This window comes from Peromyscus eremicus, chromosome X, assembly GCF_949786415.1.
Source record: "Peromyscus eremicus chromosome X, PerEre_H2_v1, whole genome shotgun sequence".
NCBI classification, from domain to species: Eukaryota; Metazoa; Chordata; class Mammalia; order Rodentia; family Cricetidae; genus Peromyscus; species Peromyscus eremicus.
Genome location: NC_081439.1, coordinates 48,249,001 through 48,272,231, shown reverse-complemented (window position 1 = coordinate 48,272,231; position 23,231 = coordinate 48,249,001). Strand labels below are relative to the sequence as shown.

The window sequence follows — 23,231 nt, the reverse complement described above, 5'->3', positions numbered from 1 at the left end:
TCTCTAAACTTCTTTAGTGGACCAATTGTCATAATTTCACCAATGTATAGCTCTTTATCACATAAAACCCATTGAAATTTGGTTACATTGTGAGGGAATTTTATTTTTGGTGTTTTGAAAAAAAGGTCTTGCTATGTAGTCTAGGACAGCTTCAAACCCACTGTATAGTAGAGGTTGACCTCATATGGTAATCCTTCTGTGAGTATGATTACAATTACACCAGGCTGTGGGTGGGTTTTTTTCCTTTATTTTGGGGGGTACATGAGAAGGTTGTTGTTTTTTAAGGCAGAGTCTTGCTGTGTACCCAAGGTTGGCCTCCAACCTGCAGCATCCTCTCCCCCCCCCCCCCCCACACACACACACAAACCGTTCCAACCTCGTGAATGCTGATATTATAGGTATGCACCACTATACTTGGCTGAGGAAAATTTCATTGTTGTTGAATTTGGGGAAGAGGGATATATACATGCTATGGTGCATCTATTAGAAGCCAGGCCAGAAGACAATTTCTAGAAGTCATCTCTCTCCTTTACCTTGTTGAAGTAGGGTCTCCCTTACTGTTTGCTACCAGGTTAACTGATTTGCAGCTTCTCCACATTCTATTTCAAAGGAGGGTACTAGAGTTACAGATACCTGGCACCACATCTAGCTTTTTACATTGGTTCCAGGGATCAAACTTATGTCACCAAGCTACCTGCTGTGCCATCTCTCTGGATGGGAGTTTTTTATGTGTATGAGTGTTTTGCCTGCATGTATATTTGTGCAGCACATGACAGCCAGAGGAGGATCAGATCCCCTGGAACTGTAGTTATAGATAGTTCTAGACTGCCATATGCATGATAGGAATCAAACTGGGGTCTTCTGGAAGAACTGCCAGCACTCTTAACCTTTAAGCCATTTCTACAGCCCATCCTGGAAAATTTTGAACTGTTCACTTCAAATAAAATTTCATTCACAAAGAACTGGTTGGTGTTGAGATAATTGCATACATCATGATTTTCATTGCATGAGATGAATGTAAATCGGTCATGTAACATAAAATAGCAATAAGAAGTACACAGGATAAAACATGCCAGTATTTTCCCTTAGTTAGTACTTAATATTAATAATAATTTGCTGCCTATTAAAAGCCACAAAAGATTTACCTGTTTTAGAAGAACTTAGATTTTCATTATTAGGTAGTCACCTTAATTTTTACAAAACTACCATTGCTATTAGGCCATTTTTACCACAGGTTAAAAGTTGACTGACTTATTTTGTTTGGGACTGAGTCATACCAGGTTACTGAACCCTAAAATAAATATGTTCTAAGCATTGGGTAACCAATTTAGAACTGAGACCCATGTAAAACCCGTTGACCCCTTCTTTGCTGCATCACTGAGAAGATACACGTGCCATCGAAGCACTGAAGTTACTACCTCTATACAAAGAAACATGCTGGCAAAATGGCAAGAAGCAGATTTAGTCCAATCTGTTTGGCCCCAAATCGTGACTCAGATTCTATATGTCAGCTCATCTTTTGCAAACAGCTTTTCTTTTTTAACAGAATGTGTCTTAATTTGATTTGACCCATACATCAGGCAGCTATGCTACAGTAAGGGTTCTGCTGTTCACTTGTTTACAAAGTGTACATCCTGCATGGAAAGGGAGTATGGAAAATAAATATGCAAACACCTAAAAAGTGCTTTCACTCACGTTAATCCAAGGCCAACTGCTGCCATTACCCAGGCATTGTCATATAGTTGGCTAAGCAGGGCCAGAGGGGCCTGGAACAAGAATGAAGAGTCACACTGGGAGTGGTGCTGCCTCTGTTTAGGTGAAAAGCCACTCTGGCAAGTGGAATAAAATGTACAGAGTCGGGTGAGATTACAAGGGACATTGTGCCTCTTGAGTTTGGAATGGGAAAATGAGCTACACCCCACTAATATCATGCACTATGGGAAGAGATCTTGACCCTGCATTTTTCCATTTCTTCCCCTGTTAGATGGTAATTTTCCTTTAGGAATTCAGGTTTCTCTGTTATATCCATTAATAGGGAGATGGAAAGAGAGTTGCAAATTAAAATCATTTTATTGTAAGTGCCGATGCCTTTTCAACCCTGTGCTTCCCTTTGTAGAACTAAGTCAGAAAATCATTCAGGTGAAGACTATGCATTTGGATGTTAAGAGACTCTGCTCTTACAGGATAGACAACCAGTTAACAACATGAAATGAGGTGGTGATGGTTTTTGAAATGAAATAATGTTTGATAGAACTTCAAGTTTCTCTCTGAACCTTGACCACACTGTAGATACCTTAGGAGGAGGGGAGTTTTGTCAAGCACAGGATTATACAGGGAAGAAAAATTAATCTAAATACTAAGGGAGAAGCCTGTGTTCTCTTGCATGATATTTAGCAGCAAGAGCAAGGAGAGGGATGTTTCTTTCTTTGTGTAATGTGCAGTAGTTACAATAAACACAAGATTTCCAAATCTCAGAGGACTCTCTTGACAGTTGCTTGATAACAGCTTTTTTCATTCCATAGTTTTGACAGTTTGTGTGTGTTGCCATATCTAGTGTAAACTAAAACATCACTGTCATTCTGCTTTTCTTTTGTATGTGGCTCTTTTTTTTTCTCCGTCTTTAGGATAATGAAAAAGATGGGCTTTTCACTTGTAGACTAGAGTAAGGCAAGTTGTGTGTGGAGATTAAACGTGTGTTTATAAGTTTTGAAAGATTCAAGTTGACAGCAGAACACTGCTTTAAATAATTTTTTTCTCCATATTGCCTCAGTAAAATTATTGGTGGGTTGTGTAAGTTTTCTCTTAATCGTTTGATAAATAGCACATGTTAGGCATCTGTGAGGGGACCTCCATTATGTACTAGTGGTTACTGAACAACCAGTGACTGTGTGACCGTCTCCCGTGCTCCCAGCTCTGCAGTCTTAGACACATGACTAGTTACCAGCCTGCCCTCTTGCTTTGTCAGCATCTGGTCCTGCCCCACCTCATTGCTCTTCTGTCCTCAAGGATGCTTTCCGCTCCAGCCCACCTGCTTCTGCTGGGTTTACAGGTACAGTGCCTCACTGGGTTGATTCCACAATAACACGATATTGTTGGTGTTGTTTATTTACCCAGTCTTTGCTTTTCTCAGTAAATGTAGGCCCTAAATTTGCGTCTGTGCTGTGGGAGAGACTGGAGGGTAGGTAAGGAAGGGGCTTGGAGTACGAGTCAGGATCAGAGCAGTGTTTTGTCATCGAATACAAACTCTTATCCTCCAATCCAGGAAGGGGTCCCATGCCTGAGAGACACCTACACATACACACCAGCAACCTTTGAATTGTAGAAATCTCCATGAGGTTATTTTGCCATCAAGCCGAGTTTGTGTAGTGTAGCAAAGTTCCCAGTGCCGTCATCTGGCATGTTACAGACAAATTCCAATTACTTTTCTACTTCGAGCTATTGTTAAACACTACAAGCTAGCTGACAGTAAAATTATAAATACAGGTGTTGTCACACTACACTATAATCAGAATTTTAATTTGAATTTTCATTTGTAAAGCCTTTTTTTTCCACGTGAAAATAGGAATAGAATTAGTTTTATTGACAGTAAAAAGACATTTTGAAAGCTTCCTAAATCATTACCTGTATTTAGCAGGAGGAAAAATTGTATATGTCCATGTAAAAAGAAGAGTTTTATTATCACATATTTACTCATTATATTTGGTGGTAAATAAAACGGGAAAGACGTGTTTGACATATGATTGATGGAACTCACTGGGTTTTGCTTCATCAGAACAATAGACAGACATAAATATATATTTTGCTTTTGTTTTCTTCGGCTGTTACTAATGTAGACCTGTAGACAAAATCTTCTAGCAAATTAAATACAGCCTGTTGGGAGTCTGCATGCAATGCTATAAACTTTTTTATTTGGCAATTTTCTCTTCTCACCCAGATTCCTCATCTGTGGAACTCTTCTCCCCCCCCCCCCTCCCGCCTTTGCATGGTGGTTGGAGTGGGTTCCCCCTTCTCAAGTCCCTTTTTTTCCCTCAAGGCATTTAGTGTCGTGTCTGCCAGATTTCAGTGATGAGCAGCGAATTGCTTTTAAAGTGGGCATTATGCCAGTTCAGCAGCACAATGGAAAACCAATCTTCCACCATTCTACTTTTGATGCTGTTATTGTAGCATTTTAGATAACTGCTGCCACAAAAAAAAGAAAGAAAGAAAAAAAGATGTGCTCAATTGCTACCAGTTAGTCAAGTTAAATCCAGAGTAGCATTAAAATTACTCTGAAAACTGTTTGTCAGAGGTCATGTGCCGTCGGTGGCTGCCGCGCATAGGATGGATATTCTGTTCGGGTGGGGGTTTTCCCCTTTATTATTACTGTGACTGACCAGCTCTCTAAATAGCCCTTCACTACCTGTTTACTTATTGTCTTCACCTCCCTGTTGAAAAAATGTGTCAAGCAGAAATGTTGAAAAGTTTCTTTAAAGTGCTGGAAATAGCAGGAGAGTGAGTTGTTCAGGGTGCTAGAGTTTGTACAGTGTGAAAGCAAAAAAAAAAAAAAAGTAGGGGGAGAGCAGGAACATAATTCTCTGGTTTCTATAGCAAGATTACTGTTTTCTTCTTTTTATCTTCACTTTTCAACCACTGGGTTCACTATTCTACTGTTGTTTTTTTTTTAATCGCACAAGTGGAATTTATCCTTTCTCTATCTCAAGTCCCCTTCCCCCTTTGCTGGCTTTGCTTGTGAATGAAAGGGATGTCTACTATGGCTATAGGACAGATGGCAGCTATATATGTTGTGTTTGATGTATTTTGGAGAGAGTCATATTTTAGGCCAATAGATGGGCTATTTAGAGGATGGCAGTAACAGTATACTTGAAGTCTGCTTCACTTCTTCAGAATTTAGACTTTAAAAATTACATAAATAGCTCCAATCTCTGCTCAGAATAATTGAATGATGATTTATTGGCTGCATTGCAGTGATAATAGAAGCAACTCAGTCTTCTGAACTGCATTTCTTCTAAAGAATATGTCCCTCTTTATGTTCATATGGTGGCTTGTGAATTGTTCTCTTTGTCTTAATCATGTCTATAGGAACATCAGACATTAAGCCCCATGGAGGCAGGCCTTTTGTCTTTTTTTTTTTTTTTGGTCCATTTCTGTATTCCCAGGACTTAGAGCAGTATCTGGCACATAATAGACACTCAGCAAAGATCTGTTGAATGAAGCAACAGTTCAAGCTTCTGGGTGTTAAAGCATGGTGTATTGACTTACCTATGGATGTTTCTCTCCAATTCAGGTGCTAACCTGTAAGAAATATAGCAGATATGTTAGATGCATGTTAGCTTATTTTTTTTTTAGTTTCTCTCCTTACCCTATGACAAACTATACATGACACTCAGTCAGAACACTAAATATTTGCCGAATAAACAAGTAGAAAAGCCAAAACACAGGTTATTTGCCAGTGAAAGATATGGTCATTTAATGATGGAAATATGAATAGAATGACTCCATTGGTCAGTATTATGGAGTGTCTATAATATCTAACACATGTGCACATGAGTGTACACATACAGAAAAAAAGAATGTGAGGATGTGATACTTTTACTATTTATAACTATAGTGAATGGCATTCACTTATAACATCGAAATAAGTCCTTTGTTCAGCTGGTCCTATCAGTGGGCAGAATACCTGTGTGGCGGCATACATGCATGAAATCAGTTTGGCCCCTCAGTTCCTAACTTTACCCCTTTACCTTTACCTCTTCTTTGGAATTATGACTTACGCATTTCTGCCTGCCCTCTACTACCTTCTCCATTGAAGTTCTGTGCTCCCATCTGCAAAATGAGGCCTAGAGGCTGTTTAACAAGGTCAAACCTAGGCTTCAGAGAATTCCATGACTTAATCAAGAACTGTACAGTGTAAGGTACACAGTGCTTTCCTTTTAATCATTGAGTTGTAAATATGACACAGCTTTAAATGGATAGCAACAATTTGCAAATCAATAAGATCTAGTTTATAATTAGCTTTGGACTAAGCATAACAAAGTTACCTTGGGCTGAGGGTATACCTTAGCTAGTGTGGGAAGTCTTGTGTTCAAACCAAGTTCCCACAAGAAGAAAAAGAAATAAATCTGTATGTTAAGGATAATAAGAGTGAAATGTACAGCAATAGAGGGATTCTTCCTTGGCAGCTAAAAATGTGCATATTAAACATCACAAATAACGATGCTGAGTCTAAGAACTTACATACTGCCTCAGAAGAGTGCCTCTTTTTCTAAACAGCAGATAAAAGACTTAAGCTTTACTGTAGGGGTTACACATTTCTTTGAGAAGAGTCTGGAATATAAAACATGACATTTCCTAATGTATTCTATCTCTATCTCCACTACCATTTAACCTTTATTTAATAGCAGCCAAAAAACAACTTGAAGGATTCAGAGTTTTTATTAGAGAAAATTTAAACACATATATGAAGCAGAACAATTTGCATTGCATGGCCTAGCGCCACCATTTTACACCCACATCAACACTAGATAACATTATAAAGACTTTCAGTTGCCCAAATCAAAACAGAAATTTTGTATAATATGCTTAGGAGACCTTTGTGGGGTTTGGGTGTTTTTTGTTTGTTTTTACATATATCATAGGGGCTGGTCGAGATGGCCAATGCCGATAAGCATATAATCCCGGGACTTGAGAGGCCATTGCAGGAGGATCATGAGTTTGAGGCTGGGATGTGTTATCTAGTGAGACTTTGTCAGGGGAAACAATTAGCAAACTGGATAGTATGTTAAAAGGTTTCTTTTTTGTCCCTTTACAAAGAGGATTTAGAGAAAGCATAAACTAAAAGTTTAGCCTTACAGAAAGCTTCTTTGGTCTTACTTCCTGAATTAATCTGGTGGTTCTTTTTAGCTTATAAAATTGTTATAATTTTTTTTTAAAGGGTGTTTCTTTTGGGTTTTTCTGCTTTGTTTGTTTTGTTAGGGAAGGTGTTTGTTTTTGAGGCAGTGTCTGGCTGTGTTGCTAGGGTGGTTTTGTGTTCCATCATCAGATCCTCCCACCTCAGCCTCCTGAGCAGCGGGATCTGTATGTACACAGTACTACAACGATCTAGCTAGGATTTATATCTTTGGAATTTTCTTTACCATGGATTGGCAGACTTTTTTAATATAGGGTCAGTTGGTGAACCCTCTAGCTTTCATGACCCAATAGTCTCATTACAGTTGTTCATTGTCACCATTGTAGCTATAAGACAAAATAAACACAATGAGCATAGTTGTATTCCAATAAAACTTTATTGACAAAACCATAGTTTGTTAACTTTTGTTTTATAATGAGAAATGTGAATCATAAAATGTCAAATATCTTATTATTGCTTTAAGTAAGTAACCCCTCATTTGGGAGTCACTCAATATGGTCAATGCTTGGCCAGCCTTATAAAAGAAGAAACCTAAGGGGGACCATCTCTTTCAAGAGAAAGCCACTTTAGTAGTTGGTTGCATCCTTAAAGATCAAATTAAGTTCACTGAGGCCACCCCTTCTCAAAAGCCCCCAGCCTTTTTTGCTAAGGAACTTTAAATTGTGGTGGAGAAAGGATGTCAATATTAAAGTAGCTAAATAAAGTGGGATGCTATCCCCTATTGCCTCCTCTGAATAAACCTTAAGTTTTCAGTAAGAGACAGAGTTGGAAAAAGGAGGGTCGTGACTGACTATCTTGGTCATCAGCCAGTTAAGGTGTCAAGATATCTGGTCAATTCTGATGAAGTTAGTGTAGAATCATGTTTGACACGTCTCTGATCTATCTTGGGATATAATTCACTACAGTCTTCAGATTTCCAAGAGAAAAAATAAAATCCACTGGCTTAATAGAAGAATTTATTCCTGAGAGATCACCATGCATTGTTTCATACAATTAAAGAGGGTAAAGAATGTTAACTTTAAACCAAGTGGTGGTGGCACACGCCTTTAATCCCAGCACTTGGGAGGCAGAAGCAGGCAGATCTCTTGAGTTTAAGGCCAGCCCTACAGAGAGAGTTCCAGGACAGCCAAGGCTCACAGAGAAAACTCATCTCAAAAAAAAAAAAAAGACAAAAGAAAGAGTGCTAACCTTGACACCCTGAAAACACTGGGTGTTTTTCAGGTGAAATACATCCATGAAGTATGAAGACTACTGACACGTAATGAATTGTCCCCAGAAGTTGTTGCTTCAATGCAGCATTTGTTTCTGTGAGAAAGGAATCTGAATATGGATTAACTGAGAAAGTAGTATTTCAGACTTAATGGATAGTTCTCTAATAAGCTGAATTGCCTTATCATTCCTTCATTTTGATGCTAACTGGTGAATGCATGGCTTGCATATCCTAAGGAAGTATTTAATTATTGAATTATACCCCCACCTCCTGCTTTTCTGTTGTTTGGTTGATGCCTTGTTTGTTTTGTCTCGTTTTCAAACAGGATCTTGTTATGTACTCCATGCTGATCTTGAACTCATGATTTTTCTGCCACAGCCTCCTGAGGGCTGGGATTACAGGCATGTGTGTGCCACCACACCTATCTAGCTCTTAATATTTAGATTATATCTGATGAATCAGATACAGATCATATCCATTTTACATAAACATTAAAGTCAATGCAGCCCCAAAAATGTATCTGATACAGATTTTGCCTTCATAGTTTTTTCTTGAATAATGGGTTTGATGATAAGCAGTCATTTAAATGTCTGCTTGTGACATCTTCTATTTCCTTTCATTATTTTGCCAGAATAGCAGTTTGGTTTAAATTAATAAAAATTGGATTTTTTTTTTTTCCTCCACGAAGAATGTAGCTCATCATTTTGGGGCATAACATCTCCTATGTGCATGATATACAAATAGAGAGGGATTATGTACCATCCATGAACAAATAGAACCCAAGAAAAGCTGAGAGCTCCTAGAACAGTTTAAGCTGTATCTGCTTCCAAAATAGAGAAGAGAGAGGAGAGTATCAGAGAAGGCTTGGAACACCCTCTGTCTGTTATCTATCCAGAGGATATTGTTGGTCCATACTGGAACAGGTAAGGCTCTCACCAAGATTTATTCCTAGCTATTACCTTAGCAGGTAACTATAGTCCAACCATGTTTCCAACTATTTACATTGGTCAGAACAATTCCAAGACCCTGAAATGTGCTCTGAGAACAGAAAGGCCCAGTGAGAAGTAAAGAGATCCAGAGGATTGGGTAGCAAAGAAGGCCAGCCTCTGTCCCCAAGAAGGCAAATGCTTAGCCTTTGGTCCAGGAAATGTAAAAGCCATTCCCTTGGGTGTCCCTTTTCATATGTTTGCTACATTCTGAACACTTTCTCCACCTCCCACCTGTGATAGATGATTATTTACCCTGGACCCATAGCTTTTACTATCTATCATTGTTCATTGTCATTGGCTAACATTTGTCGAACATTAACAGGGTCTCAAAAACTACCAAAGCACTCTAATCTTGCAACCTATACATTCATTAAGATGAGGAAAGATACACAGAGGCTTGACATTCAGAAATGAGTCCAGAATCTGATTCTGAAGCCAATCCTTAATCATTTGGTCATTTATTACATAAGTATTTTCTCTCTCCCCTGGCTACCTTTTCTTCCCAAGATTGACCAAGCCTGATGAACATACACACTTACCCTGTAAATTCTCCAACGTGAGTGAATTCAAAATCCTGTTGTTATCCTCTCAACAAAAAGTATATTTCTTTTGGATTTATGCACCCAGTTTTAAAAACCATGTAAATAGAAATTAAAGCAATGTATGAATTAACAGAAGAAGTGGCATATGAACAAAAAAGATGCTGTGTGCACTTCTTAGATCATGTTTTCGGCCTAAGACTTGGAAAGGTGGGGCTTCAGGAAGAATGGTGATGGTGAACATGTTACTTCAATAGTATAAAGATATTAGATAAATGAAATTAGACATTACTGACATAGTTGTAGTCTGGGCTCTTATTTGGAGGAAGGTTGAAATGATCAGAGTCTGGAAATGGGGTTGAGTCATGAACACTTGACTGGACAGACATGTTGTCCAACTTCTCAGAGATTTTCCTTGACTCTTTCCCAGTCCCTAATCCTCAGCCTTCTTTCAAAACTACTGACCTAGGCTAATCATTTCTGCTCTTGTCTGTCATAGAACACCAGCTAAGACATTAAGATATTTAGGGTATTTTCATTTTCTCATGACTGTGTGTGTATTAAAAAGTAGCACTCACATGAAATTTGACTGCCATTGATGTCTACCCCATTGGCTTTGACTAAATTACAAGTTTGTGCATAAAATACTAGAATTTGGACAAATTACAGTGACAGTTGTGGGTGGGAAGGCAAACATGTTTTGCGTTGGGACAGTAACTGAGAACTCTATGCCTTTGGTAGAGTTGATCCGTAATCAACTTGGTTTCATGATGGAGATGGCTTGTTGAAGGTCAACATTTTGTTGCTACTTTTCCATTCAAATGCAGTATAGAATCATTAGGAAGGAAAAAAAAAAGCTAGTTGTTGAATGTAACCAGAACTGAGTCCTGATAGTTAAGGTATACATACAGTACTCTTGTACGGCACATTGATGGCTCTTTTTTAAACATTAGGAGAGTTTTTAAGGAAATTGCAATAAAGTCATTGTAATTCATAGAGCATGCTGTAATACAGAGATACGTGTAAAATACAATCTGTGTACCTGATTGCAGGTAACAGAGTTAAATGTGCCAGCAATTTCGAACACAGTTTGATATTTCCTATAATAAAATATAATGCAAAAAATTAAATATCCAATATCAATGGATTCTAAATGGTTTTGATATTTCTTTTTGTCCTTTCCCATGAAGAGTAATTTATTTCCCTTTTTAAAGTGTGGGCAGAATGATTACTAGCGCACTGTAATGTAATTGTGTTGCATTGATAAAATAAAAATTGTCCTTTATCTGTGTCCTGATAATGTTCAATTTACAGGCTGGCTTCTCTGCCACCTCTTCAGTGCTTTGAGTATTCCAGTTCTCCTCCCTTCCTGCTCTGAGAGCGCACAGAACTGTTTGAAATCCACTGGTACAATTGTCAAATCAATTATTCATTCTCTGCAATTATGCTCGCACAAAGAACATTTTGCTGGTCTGAATGATGATTAAATTAACAGCTATTCCAGCTGCCTGATAACATCTAATAGAATATTCATAAGCCCAAAATGGAATGAATTATCTCCATTAACTTCATCATGCTCACTTAATTACATGCTTGTTATTGTATTTACACCTTGTTAGATACCGCTGAAGCTGATCCAGTGGCTGGCCGGGAATTGGAAGCGTCTGTCATGGGGCAGTTGGAGCGCGTTTTGTAGGAAATGCTATTTATTTTAAATGCTCCACCTGCTGGGAGCCGAGGTTAGTCAGCAGCACTGAGATGAATTGGGAAACGGGGTGTAAAAAGAAATAATGTGCTTCTGACAGGCTCCGTGGCTTTTAAGTTGCTCTCATTCAGCCACTTCACAAAAAATTATTTTATTCCATCTCTCAGTGATGATGACATGATTGCTTTTGGGTAATCATTTACCATTCTGATTTTATTTTTTGAAGTAAATTGTCTGAAGTAATAGGTTCTTGGAATTACAGCGTGCCTTGCTTTTTTCTTAGAACTTTATTTAAGCTTGTCTTCCAGCATTTAACCCGAGTCCCCTCTTTCGTTTGATCTTCTAACTTTATTTATACAACAGTGCTTAATGATCTTGCACAATGTGTTTTTCCCTTCTCTGCACCCCCCTCCAAAAAAATTTCTGTCCAGTATGGTTGACAGTACTTTTTATAACCTCAGCAAGGGGGCTGCATGGGCAATTTTCTTCCGACATGACAAATACAAACACCCAAAACCCAACCCTGATAGAATCACTTCATCTAGTTGAAAGGAAATTTTTGATCTCTTTCAAGGTGACTCTTTCTCCACTGAAACATGGTAAGGGGCACGACTCTCACTTTCTATTTTTTTCTCTGTAGACATGGCATTCTTTACATCGCCTCGCCCTGTCTCCTCCCTCCTTATATCACCCTCTGCTCTTTTCCAAACTTCCACTGGCCAGCCCTTCCTGGTGGTGGGGCCCCATTGCACCTCCATTTGTTTCAAGTGGGAAGGGTCACTGTTCACCACCACCAGGCTGCAGCAAGCCTGTATTTATTGAACATGAACCAGACCAATAGTGGGGAGAATTATAATCACACTTCTAAATACTTGTCAAATCAGTCTAGTAGAGCACTTGAGCTGAACCATGGACATTTTATACTGTTTGAAGGCTGTATTTTGGTATCAACAAAAAGAAGAAAAAGAAAACTGAAGATAATTGTTTATAAGTAGGAGTAGAAATGAATAATGGACTAACAGACTCTTCAGCCTTCAGAAATATTTTAGTATCTAGGAAATGATTTCTCAGACAAGAATGGCCCTCCAGGCATTGGCTGGTGGATAAATATATTGCATGCTGTGTGTGCCTGGCACTGTGTCTTCTAATTTTTTTTCTCTAGCCATGGATTTACTCAAAGATTACATGTTTTAATTTCTTGCTTTAAGAGATGCATTTAGACTTGGGGCCCTAAATGTCTTTCTCTTTGAACTTTAGGTGTTATGTGAGACCTTGCAGGCAACTATGCTTTGCCATGGCCTCTACTGTGGATTGGTAGGAGAAAGGCAGTGAGGCTAGTTGGCCCAGCAGCTCTGTGTAGCTCCCGTGGCCGTCAATGACAGAGAGCACCAAAACATGCAGGTTTCCCTCCAACCCCCTCAAGGCTCCTGCCTTTCCCACCTGAAGGCAAACACTCACGTTGAGGGAGGGAGGGAGGATATGGATTAGAAAAGGTGGGAGAGCTGAGAACCTTATGGTGGGAAGCCATGCAATTAAAAAACTGACTGAAATTATTACCTGATTTCATAATTGACAGAATATTTAATTCAGATATAGTAAATTGACACACCTCTACACAGAGACAATTATGACTGACTGTATAACACCTGACAGAATCAATTATAACTGACTGTTGTTTGATACCTTTGCACAGAAATAAATGAAACAGACATTCAGAACAGAGACGGCTGCTGCCTGTGTGCCTAAGCCTGCCTTAATTAAAATAAAATAACCAGTAGGCGAGGTTTTAAAATGTCTTTGCCTCATGGTTCCTAGTTCAGTGTGTTTAAGACCAAAAATGGTTTTATAAAGAGGAAAGCTGGAAAAGGATTTTTGCTTTACTGACATTGAACTGAAATATGTAACATAGGAATAAGTTTCCTTTGAGATGACTCCCATTTGTTTTGTTTTTCAAATGGTGCAAGCATTTCATTTAATCAGATGATCTAGTTTGTCTTCTATCAAAAACATTGTAACTTGGATAATTTTGTATTCTAGTTAATAGAAACAAACTTTCATATTAGTGGTCTGTTTTATCTGATAAAATATTTGTAGAATCAAGCCAGGCAGTGGTGGAGCAGGCCTTTAATCCCAGCACGAAGCAGAGGCAGGTGGATCACTGAGTTTGAGGCCAGTCTGGTCTACAGAGAGAGTTCCAGGACAGCCATGACTACACAGAGAAACCCTGTCTCGAAAATATATATATATATATATGAATCATTACCCAGGCTAACTTTTTGACCTTGTTTTCTTAGGGATTGGGATGAGGATATTTTCTGACAATTACTGTATGACTATGAGCAATCTCTTCATGTAGAAAAGATCAGAGGAAATAAGCACTAAATGCATGTTCCTCAAAGAGTATTAACAAGAAAACTAAGGGAAAGAGGTTTATTGTGCTTGTGGATAAGGATGAGTGAGTTCTAGGTAATATTTAGGTCATTAGATTATATTTTGCTGTTATGTTTGAAGTTTGGATTTGTGGAGCAAGAGCCACAATTAGTGGTATCTGGTAGAGCCTGGTGCCATTGTTGCATGTGCCTGCCTCTTGTTGACTGGCCTCTTAAAAGATGTTAGCAGTGTGGTCCTAAGTTTTGACCACAGCTGATCTTGGGATGATGTTGTTACCGGTGGACTGCATTCAAAAACTAGAACAGCAAAAGGAGGCAGCAGTTTACTGACCACGTTAACTGACTTTCACTATTTAACATCTGTATTTTCTCTTAAGTTCTGAAGTGGTAGGTGTAGGATTGACAGAAACAGGGTAACAGTTTAATGTGATGTCTAACATGGATGGCCCCAGTGCCCAAAGAAGGAAGAGGAAAACTGAACAAGTGACTCCTTGCCCTCCAAGCTCCTGTGATATGGCCTGACAGCTCATCCAGTTCTGTTTCCTAAAAGACCTTCCATATGCTATTGATTAAGCTCTCATTGGGGAAGCAAGTGGGAGCTTTTATCTGCATCTCTGACTGCCAGGAAACGGTGCTTGGGCTGTATTGACCAGCTATGGGATATGCTGGCGGTCACAGTTGTCTTTTACGAAGAAGCGAGCCCAGTGACGCTGGTTGTCATTCTAACTCTGCTGTGTGGCAGCGTAAATAGTCCCCTTTCTAACCAACCTAGTGGGAAAAGTCAATATCCCATCAGCAGAGGAGGTAAACACATCAGGAGCTCTGTCCTCTCTCTTCCTCCCCTGCTCTGTATTACCACAGCTCTTTAAATGTGCTCTCCCCAGTCATCAGATGCATTTGTGTCATTCACATGCACAGGGTTGCAGGCCTGGGGTTCTGGCCTGCCAGGAGGCAGGCACACTGGTTGGGGCCTTTGTTGTATATTGCCAGACTCCGATAATTAGAACTTTCAAATTGTCTTTGTATAGTCAGTTAACGATGTGTCCCCCCTTCCCCCGCTTCTTTTTCTACCCCTTTTGGGCATTTAAATCCTCAACAAAACTTCTTATGATTGTTTTGTGGAAACGCATTGGTGTAACTTAGAAAAGGTTGTGAACAAATATGAATGTGTAGCTAAGGAACAAAAATCTTGAGACTGAATTTTCATTTTCCAGGGTTTTGTGGCCTTTATTGTCTATCTGTTGTTTGAGCAGTATTTTGCTTTCTGTGATGGATGTGCTCTCACGTCTGTTCTTCCTGGTCCTTTTCTATGCCCAGGTGCTGGGAAGCTTTGTTCCCACCCTCACCCCCACCCCCAGCACCTTGGCACAGGCAGTATCTGAGCCCCTACCTTGGGAATAGCCGACTTCTAGGCCTTGCCAGCATCCTTGAACAGCAAGCAGTGGCATAAGAGAGGTCACAAAAGTGACTTTCTATGGCTATTGGTTGGGGGTTCTGGCTACCTGAATTTTCAGATCTGTGTCTCTAGGACCTGTTTTGTGACCTTACTCAGTTTCCTCAGCTATAAACTTTCCAAAACGTCTCATGGAGTTCCTGAGCAGCTTTGAACAAAGACCATTCAGGGAAGGGATGAGTTCCCAAAAAAATTAGACCTCAACATAGCAGCACTGCTGCCCCTTTCAAAGAACCAAGTACAGAAGTAGCAGACACTGTGGAAGGGAGAATAGGGGAAGGGAATGATTCCTCTGGCTGATAGAGCCATCATCAGAATAGGAAGGCCAGGAATGGATCGATAAAAAGAGCTGGGAACACAGGTAGGGGCACTGGGTCTGAGTTCTCACAGCGTGGACAAAAAGAAAGCTTCGCAAAGGACAGGTGGACCTCCAGGTAGCTGTCCTCCTTTCAGTAAAGGTTTCCTTTAACAAAATGGGCAGATGGGACATTAGAAGAAAGTGTGGATGCCAGCTAGCTGGGGCAGTGTGGTTTGGGAGGCACTAGGGAAGATAGCTTCCTTCCAAGTCCAGATTCCCACTGCAGTGCGTGCATATGCTCAACAGCACAGGAAAACTAGTGTCTCGGAGTGGCACTCGTCTTGCCTACTGTGCATGGGCATGCAGCTGCAGTTCACATCAGTAGAGGTGGCCTGACCTGATTTGTCCTCCTGAGAAGAGCCAACTTAGGCTTTCACAGACTATTCTGAGATACCTCTGGCTTTGAACTGTCCCCAGGGTAGAAAGAACACAGACAGGCCCATGAGGACATCAGAGACATGGATCTGCAATCAAAACCTGCACCCCATCTCTGGAAAGAAATGTTGAGTTCCCTTGAAGAAACTACCTGACTACCCTTTTATAAACTATCCTTTTCTTTTTATTTTACTTTAGATAAATTGAAGAAGCAGTTCTTTACCCCCAAAGTTCTTCAGGACTACAGAAAAGTCAAGAACATAGCAGAGCAGTTCTTGTCCTGGAGTGGCTACTCTGAAGTGAACCTCAGCAAGCTCTTCGCCAATTATGCTGGGAAGTACTGAGAGACCCGGGAGCAAGCCAGGAGGCCAGCTGGCCAGATCTCAGCTTCTGAGTGCGCTCCGCTTGCCTTTACTGCTTCGCCAGTATCTTGCTTTTCTTTCGAGGATTGCATGTTGTGTTCGTGTAGATGTGGACCAGGATGGAAGTGTAAAAATATTTAACCTGCCAAACAGTCTTCAGAGCACACTGTGCCACCGAACCCTCTGCCAAGTACCTGAAGACCTATCTTATTGGGGACTGGGTTTCTGCAGGCAGAAATTGGTACTTTAAGAGACTTAAGTGACCTTCAGTTTGCTCTGAGGCTGTAGCAGAGACACCCCTAAAAAGAGTTGCGGAGTCTAGTGCGAGTTCTAACATTTTGCTTCTTCACATGTCAATTAAACACAGTATATCCAAATACTTGTTCAGCTACTAGTTCTAAGCATGACTGTTTTCAGTGCTGCCTTTCACATAAGTGGTATGGGGGTGGGGGGGGGTAGAAGTTTTGCACTTACTAAATAGATTACACAAAGCACATTTGTTCATTGAATTGTTCAAAGTCCAACACTGAGCAGGTGTCTCATACTCCCATTCCTTATGTTTTCCCTTTATGTAGAATGTTCAGAGTGAAGGTTTATACAACAGGAAAGCACATTTTGGATACTTTAACCTAACATTTCACAAAAACCCTGGTGAGATTGCAGTGTGGCTCACTCTATTACATTCAGAAGAATGGGAGGCAGCTAACAGGACCTGGTGCTTGCTGTGTTCCATCAATTCTTCAGAATGGCATTCTCCTTGCCATCAATAAACTATTTCAATATGGCAGCATTAGAATACTTACCTATTTGGGTTTTTTTAGAAGGGAAAATGCATTGTGTTTTGTACTTCAGAATAAAGTTTTCTAAAGGGAAACCAGTTGTAGTGATTTGTTTTAATTGGGTGCAGTTTCAAGTTGACAGCAAGGAATAAAAGCTTGATTGAAGACCATTCCCTTCCCAAACCTTGGCCCGCTTTCTTTCATAACAACCTGAGTCAGAACCCAGTTCAAAGATGCTGAGCAAGCTATCTATATATTCGAAGCATTGAGTCCTTTAGTATATTAAGCATGGAGAGGACTAGGGTTATTGATTCTTGATCCAGAAAGAGGGAAAGAAGGCAGAAGGTGGAGGGACGCAAACCAAGAGACAAGCTGATGACTCCTGGGAGAGAGGCATTCTACATAGAGGCCTCCTAGAAAAGAAATACTTGGTAAGCAGTGGATGTAAAGAAATACTTGTTCAAAAGTCTTCTTTTGTCTGGTTTTTGCCATCTCTTTTCTCTCCCTCCTCTCCTCTTCAGGCTCTTAAGCAGCTCCTCTTTCTCCTCTTCTCTTTCTCTTACACTCAGAATTCAAGTAGAAGCACTAGGTTTGGGGCCCTGACAGTTAATTGGCACTAAAAGCGATACAGCTGGTCACAAGTTAGAGCAGGCAAGTTGCTTTAGGAAACAAAGGGATTCATGTGCTCTTGTCACTCCTGGTCAGCTTCTGATAATTGCTACTATATTAAAGTAGCAGTGTGTGTGTCTGGAGCTTATGCCTTCACTCAGCTTTCTGAAAAGAAGGTATATTATTTTCCTTGATTTCTGGAGGCTGTGATTATATTCAATATAAATAAAATAATCCTTAACTTGGTCTTCAAGAAACCATGAAAGACTCAACCTATTACTTTATTTCTTGCCTCTACCTTGTGTCTATAATCATTCTATGGACAGGGACTATTTCTATATAAAGTCTATAGAAAATCAGACATTTTGGCAAGTAGTGATGGCACATACCTGTAACCTAGCACTCTAGAGGTGGCCACAGAGTTGCCATAAATTCAAGTCCAGCTTAGTCTACATAGAACGTTTCACAACACCTAGGGACTCTTTCTCTAAAAACAAACTCAGTGTAAATAAAAACCATTTTGAAGTACACTTGCAGAGAACAGCCAATGGCAGCAGTTGGCATTTTCTTACTAGGATCTCTTACCTGATGTAGGCTTTGACTGCAGGTGCCTGAAGGATTCCAGAATTTTATGGAAAGTTGGACCTGCAAGTTGAAGCATTACAGTGAATACTTGTTGGAAGGTAGGAATATTGCCCACTCGCTTTTCTCAGGAGGGTCTCTAGTCCTTGACATGCCTTGATTGATGGCACACTGGGTAGAACTGGTTCAGAAATACCGCCCATCTCTGTCTCCATGGGCTCCCTGGCACCAGCCTTCAGTTCAAATGCTGAAGCATGAATAGAGCGAACTGTACACACTAGGGAATATCAGGGACAGTCTACAGGGGGCAGTAGTGATGCTGAGAGGGGCGGGCCCACAGTGGGCCCGCCCCATGATCTAGTGTGCCAGAGAAGCCAGGACTCCCAATATTTAATAAATGCTTGCCATTCTCTAAGCCTTGACAGTTTTTTACATTTTTATTTATTTTAGTTTTTCAAGACAGGGTTTCTCTGCATAGCCCTGGATGTCCTGGAACTCACTGGTGAAGACCAGGCTGGCCACAAACTCAGATTCATCTGCCTCTGCTTGGATTAAAGTCATGAGCCACCACACCTGGCTGGCAGTTGGTATTTTGGGGGTTTTTTTGTTTGTTTGTTTTTTGCTTTTTTTTTTTAATTTGTGTGCATTGGTGTTTTGCCTGCATGAGGGTGTCAGGTACACTTGAACTGGAGTTACAGACAGCTGTGAGCTGCTATGTGGGTACTGAAAATTGAACCCAGGTCCTCTAGAAGAAGAGCTAATGCTCTTAACCACTGAGCCATCTCTCCAGCCCCGTTTTTTGTTGTTTCAGTCTGGTTTGTCTGTTTGTTTTTGTTTTTAAAGACTGTTAAACCTCTGGGCTAAAGCTACTGGAATTAGTTGGGAAATGGTACCCTAAAGGGTCCTGCTCTGCTCAGGGCCTCTACTCAGAATGTAGCACTTTTTCAGTTTAATTTAGGAACTACGTTGGACCTGCTGCTGCTGCAGATCCTTACACAAGCTTCCCTTGGACCAAGCTTGCTGTCTTTCAACGGTCCTACATACAAAGGTTATAAGGAAGGCCAGAAGTTGAAAATCCACAGAGAATGCTCAAAAATATTCTAATCTGTCAAATAAAATATGGATAAAATCAATTATGTGACAGTTGCCCAGACTGTGGGGAGCTGATCAGGGTTTACAGATTGGGGTTCAGGATGAGGAAAGAGAATGAGTCAGGTGCCTTTTCCCACTACTTCTCCAGCCCTTGCCACCAGTGAGCACCCTGAGATACTTGGAAACATACTGTTTAATGTGAGTTGGGCGAAGCTACAAAGACAAGGAAACTCTAAAAACAGATTTACATCTGTGTCAGGGTTTTCTGAAAAGCATCAAGCCCCAGATCTCTCTTCAGGAACCTGGACCCCTCACTTCAACACTACTCAATGTTCCGGATCAAAACTTAAATCTATCTACCTCTCTCTTTCTCTCCTTCCCTCCCCCTCCTCCCCTCTCCCTCTCCTCCCACCTCTGTCCTCTCCCCCTCTTTCTCCTCACCTAAATATTTCTTAATTGAACAGTTTGTGGCAGAGCTTCCTTATAGCAGTTTAATAGATGAACTCATCTGAGCCAGCCTCAAATTTCAGATTAAAATTCCTTCATCCCGAAGGCAGCATTATCAGGTTGTTGGAGGCTGTTTTCAAACCTTGGTTTTGAATAGCAGCGGCTCTGCATTAATTTAACCACTAAGCTAATAAGTAGGTTTCGTTTTGTTATGCTAAGCTTTATTGCTTTTCTTTTGATCAGAATGGTGTTGTTGAGCAAAGCAGCAGACAAGGCATTCTTTGATGAGGGAATTAGCGCTCCATTCTTCCTCTATTATTCATAGCGCAGTGGAATATGTAAGTACCTGAGGGTGTCAAAGGAGCTCAGGTTCTATTGCAAAGTGCTCGCCTTGTTTCTCTCAATAGCTGACTATGAGATGATAAACCGCTTAATACACTGTGCTAATTGGATGAGAGCAAAAAGAGATGGGAATTAAGGCGAGGCAAAAGGAGAAAGTGCAACCAGCCTTCAATTCACTCTTTCACCACTTTAACAGCACCAAAGGAGGCACAAGCTTTCTATAAGCAGACTAGAGGTTTTGTGCAGAGATAAAATGAACGTGTTAGTGGATTCAAGTAATACACTAATTATTGCACAGTATAAATACCACTACTGGTTTTATAACAGGGAGGTAAACTTCTTTTGAGAGGGTTATAGGATTGCTTGGCAGTGGTGTAGAACCTAATAAGGGCCCAGAGTAATAACCCCCTGGATTAACAAAATTGCTGCTTGTACAAGTATGATTCAGGCTTTTACGAAGATTTCCGGAGAATGAATAAAAATGACTGAATGACATTTCTTAATGTATAACTGGTAATCGCCCCCTTTTCTTTAAAGGAAAAAATGTATACTTCAAACTGGACCGTTAATAACGTCCAGGGACAACATGACTTTTTCTTTTGAAAAATGCTTTTTCCTCTTCAGGTAGTGGGGTTTTCTTCTCCCCCAGCCCCACCCCCAGCCAGGCTACCACTTGTCATTTAAATATGCAGTTGCTCTGGGGAACTCTGTTCCAAAATACCATTTTAGGCTCCATTTAAGACCCCCTTCATTGAGACACACTCACTTTTGTGTATACACATAGACATGCTCATACACATTTTTTTTTCTTCTAAAAGCAAGTGGGGCTAGCCCATGTGTAATTCCGTCTCCTCTAACATCAGTCTCTTTTCCATTCTAGAAGTATCTGCACTCCAAATCATGCTAAGCAGACCTTCTGGTGCTTTGAGTATTGATATTATAAATCAAAAACTAACAAGAACAAATATTTGTCCCAAATGGGTGGGGATTATATGGGGGAAAAGAAAAACCATAGGGGCCAATACCAGTACCTTTGTGCTAATACTGAGATTCTCTCCCACAATCATCCTCCTCTCCTAATTGATCCTTTTGCCACTCTTGTGACCACATAGTTAACATATCTGCCCTCACTACTGCCTACAGTTCAGTCCATGGGTAGTCTGGGACAGAACATTTCTAATAGTATGCCAAGTACTCCCTTCTTGCCTTTGGAGTCTCCTCCTGATCTGGCTAACGTGTATGAAAATGTAAAAAATCAACTTCCCCTTCCCCTCCAACTTCCCTCCAGAGGCTCATACAGGGCTCCCAATCACCCCCTCACCCCACAATGGCCTTGGGAAAACAGGTGTTGGGCTGTTCGGTTCTGAATGTGATGGAGACAGTCCTGCCATGAATTTGACTCTCCTGAACTCCCTGGGCCTCCATATGTCCTCCTCAGTGGTGGAAGAGGTTTGCTTAAGATTGAGGGGGGGCATTGTCAGCCGGTCCCAGTATTGTGACTGAGTTCCCAGATATTGGGGCCAAATTGGGTTGCCATTCATTAATAATGCTCACAATAAGATTAAATCATTCTGGAAAATCTCATAAAATCCCCCTAAGTACGCTCCAGTGGCTCTTTCCAATCCCATCATTCAGCACTTGGGGAGGTTTGGAAAGAGAAGAAAATTGGTTTCTTTGCTTTTAATGCTGCTTTGAAAAGATACTCAGAGTTTGTCATGCGTGACATGTCACATGTTTAATGTGGACTTGCTGGAAGTCAGGGGGTCTTTAGCGTGTGATATTTATGGGGAATATTAAGTGCGGAATGAGGTCCCTCCAGCTGGGGAAAGTTGAAAGAATAGGAGGCCCGGCCCGGGCTTGTTTGCGGCATCAGAATCACATAGGATTAAGAGTTTGTAAAACAAGGCGAGGGGTTCTCATTGGCCAGTAATAAATGTAATCCTTGGAGGTAATTTCACGCAATTTGCTTCTGCTCCATGGAAGGGTCAAATGAGAAAAAATGACTTAAAAAGGAGTTCATTAACAGGAAGAATGGTACTGTTTCTCGTATACCATCCAACTGGCAGCCTGAAGGGGGGGGGGGGGAGATGAAGCCTTCTTACTAAACAAAAAGCCAGTATCGACAGAAAAGTGATATTGACCACAAATAAATAAATAAATCCTTCCCTAGTGCTTCTCTTGCAACTCTGCTACCTTGTCCACTCCAGGAAAACGCCTTTCTCTGGGAAAGCCTGTGCAATTCTGAGGGGTTGTGACTCTAGATCTGGAGAAATGCCCTAGAAAGTTCCAACCGGGCCTTAGTAAACCTAGGAAAGGGGTGTGTGGTGGGAATGGTAGTCGGTGGCCACTTCCCATGCCCCAGATCGGGTCCCTGTCTAGGAGATCCACCCTGGCAAGTCCAGACCTGGATAAGGTGGTGATGACCCACAGGACAGACCAAATCCAAGAAGCAGCTAGGGCTGGCGACCCTCGTGGGCGCGCTCTCGGGGATTTTGGACAGGCGGGAACTGGGGACCACAGGGCCGCGTGGGCGTGCCGAGGGCGCAGCAGGCGCCCTGAGGGCTGCCCACCTCCCCAGACAGGCATGGTACCCCAGGAGTGTTGACCTCTGCCCGAGTCTGCACCTTCGCTAAGGCTGCCAAGGGACCCAGCTCCCCACCTCCTGCTAACAAGGCGCGCCCGCGCCCCCCGTGGTCGCCGGCGTCTTGGCGGGGCGGCGGTTCTCTGTTCCGTGAGCTGCCGTAGTCACGCCGCGCAGCCCCCCTTCCCGCCTGCCCCTCTCCCCAAAGGTCCGGCGCGCTAATTGCTGCAAATTGAAACTAATTAAGCTTCTCTTCCCTTTCCCATCACCCTGGGAGCATTGGCGAGACCCAGCCCCCGCGGGCGAGCTTCCACCAAGAGGTCACCCGAAGGGGCGCGGGCAGGGTCCCGGAGAGGGGGGAGCTATGGTTCCCGCCGCGGGAGGGATGAGCCCAGGGGGTGAAAGATGCCAAATCTGTTTGGGTCTCCTGGCGAAACCTTAACTGTTTGGATATATTTTTTTTAATGTATACATTTCCCAATGTCTAGATAAGTGAAGTAATGACATTTGT

The 23,231-nt window shown here is 41.3% G+C and overlaps 1 protein-coding gene across 1 annotated transcript in view; it reads left to right on the top strand.

Moving 5' to 3' along the window:
* Pola1 (DNA polymerase alpha 1, catalytic subunit) overlaps positions 1-17,162 on the top strand; it is a 330,473-nt gene extending 313,311 nt beyond the window's left edge. Inside the window, exon 37 of the mRNA XM_059250151.1 lies at positions 16,125-17,162. Within this exon, the coding sequence (XP_059106134.1) occupies positions 16,125-16,270 (146 nt within the window). The 3' untranslated portion in view covers positions 16,271-17,162. The remainder of the gene's footprint in view (positions 1-16,124) is intronic.
* The last annotated feature ends 6,069 nt before the right edge of the window (positions 17,163-23,231 follow it).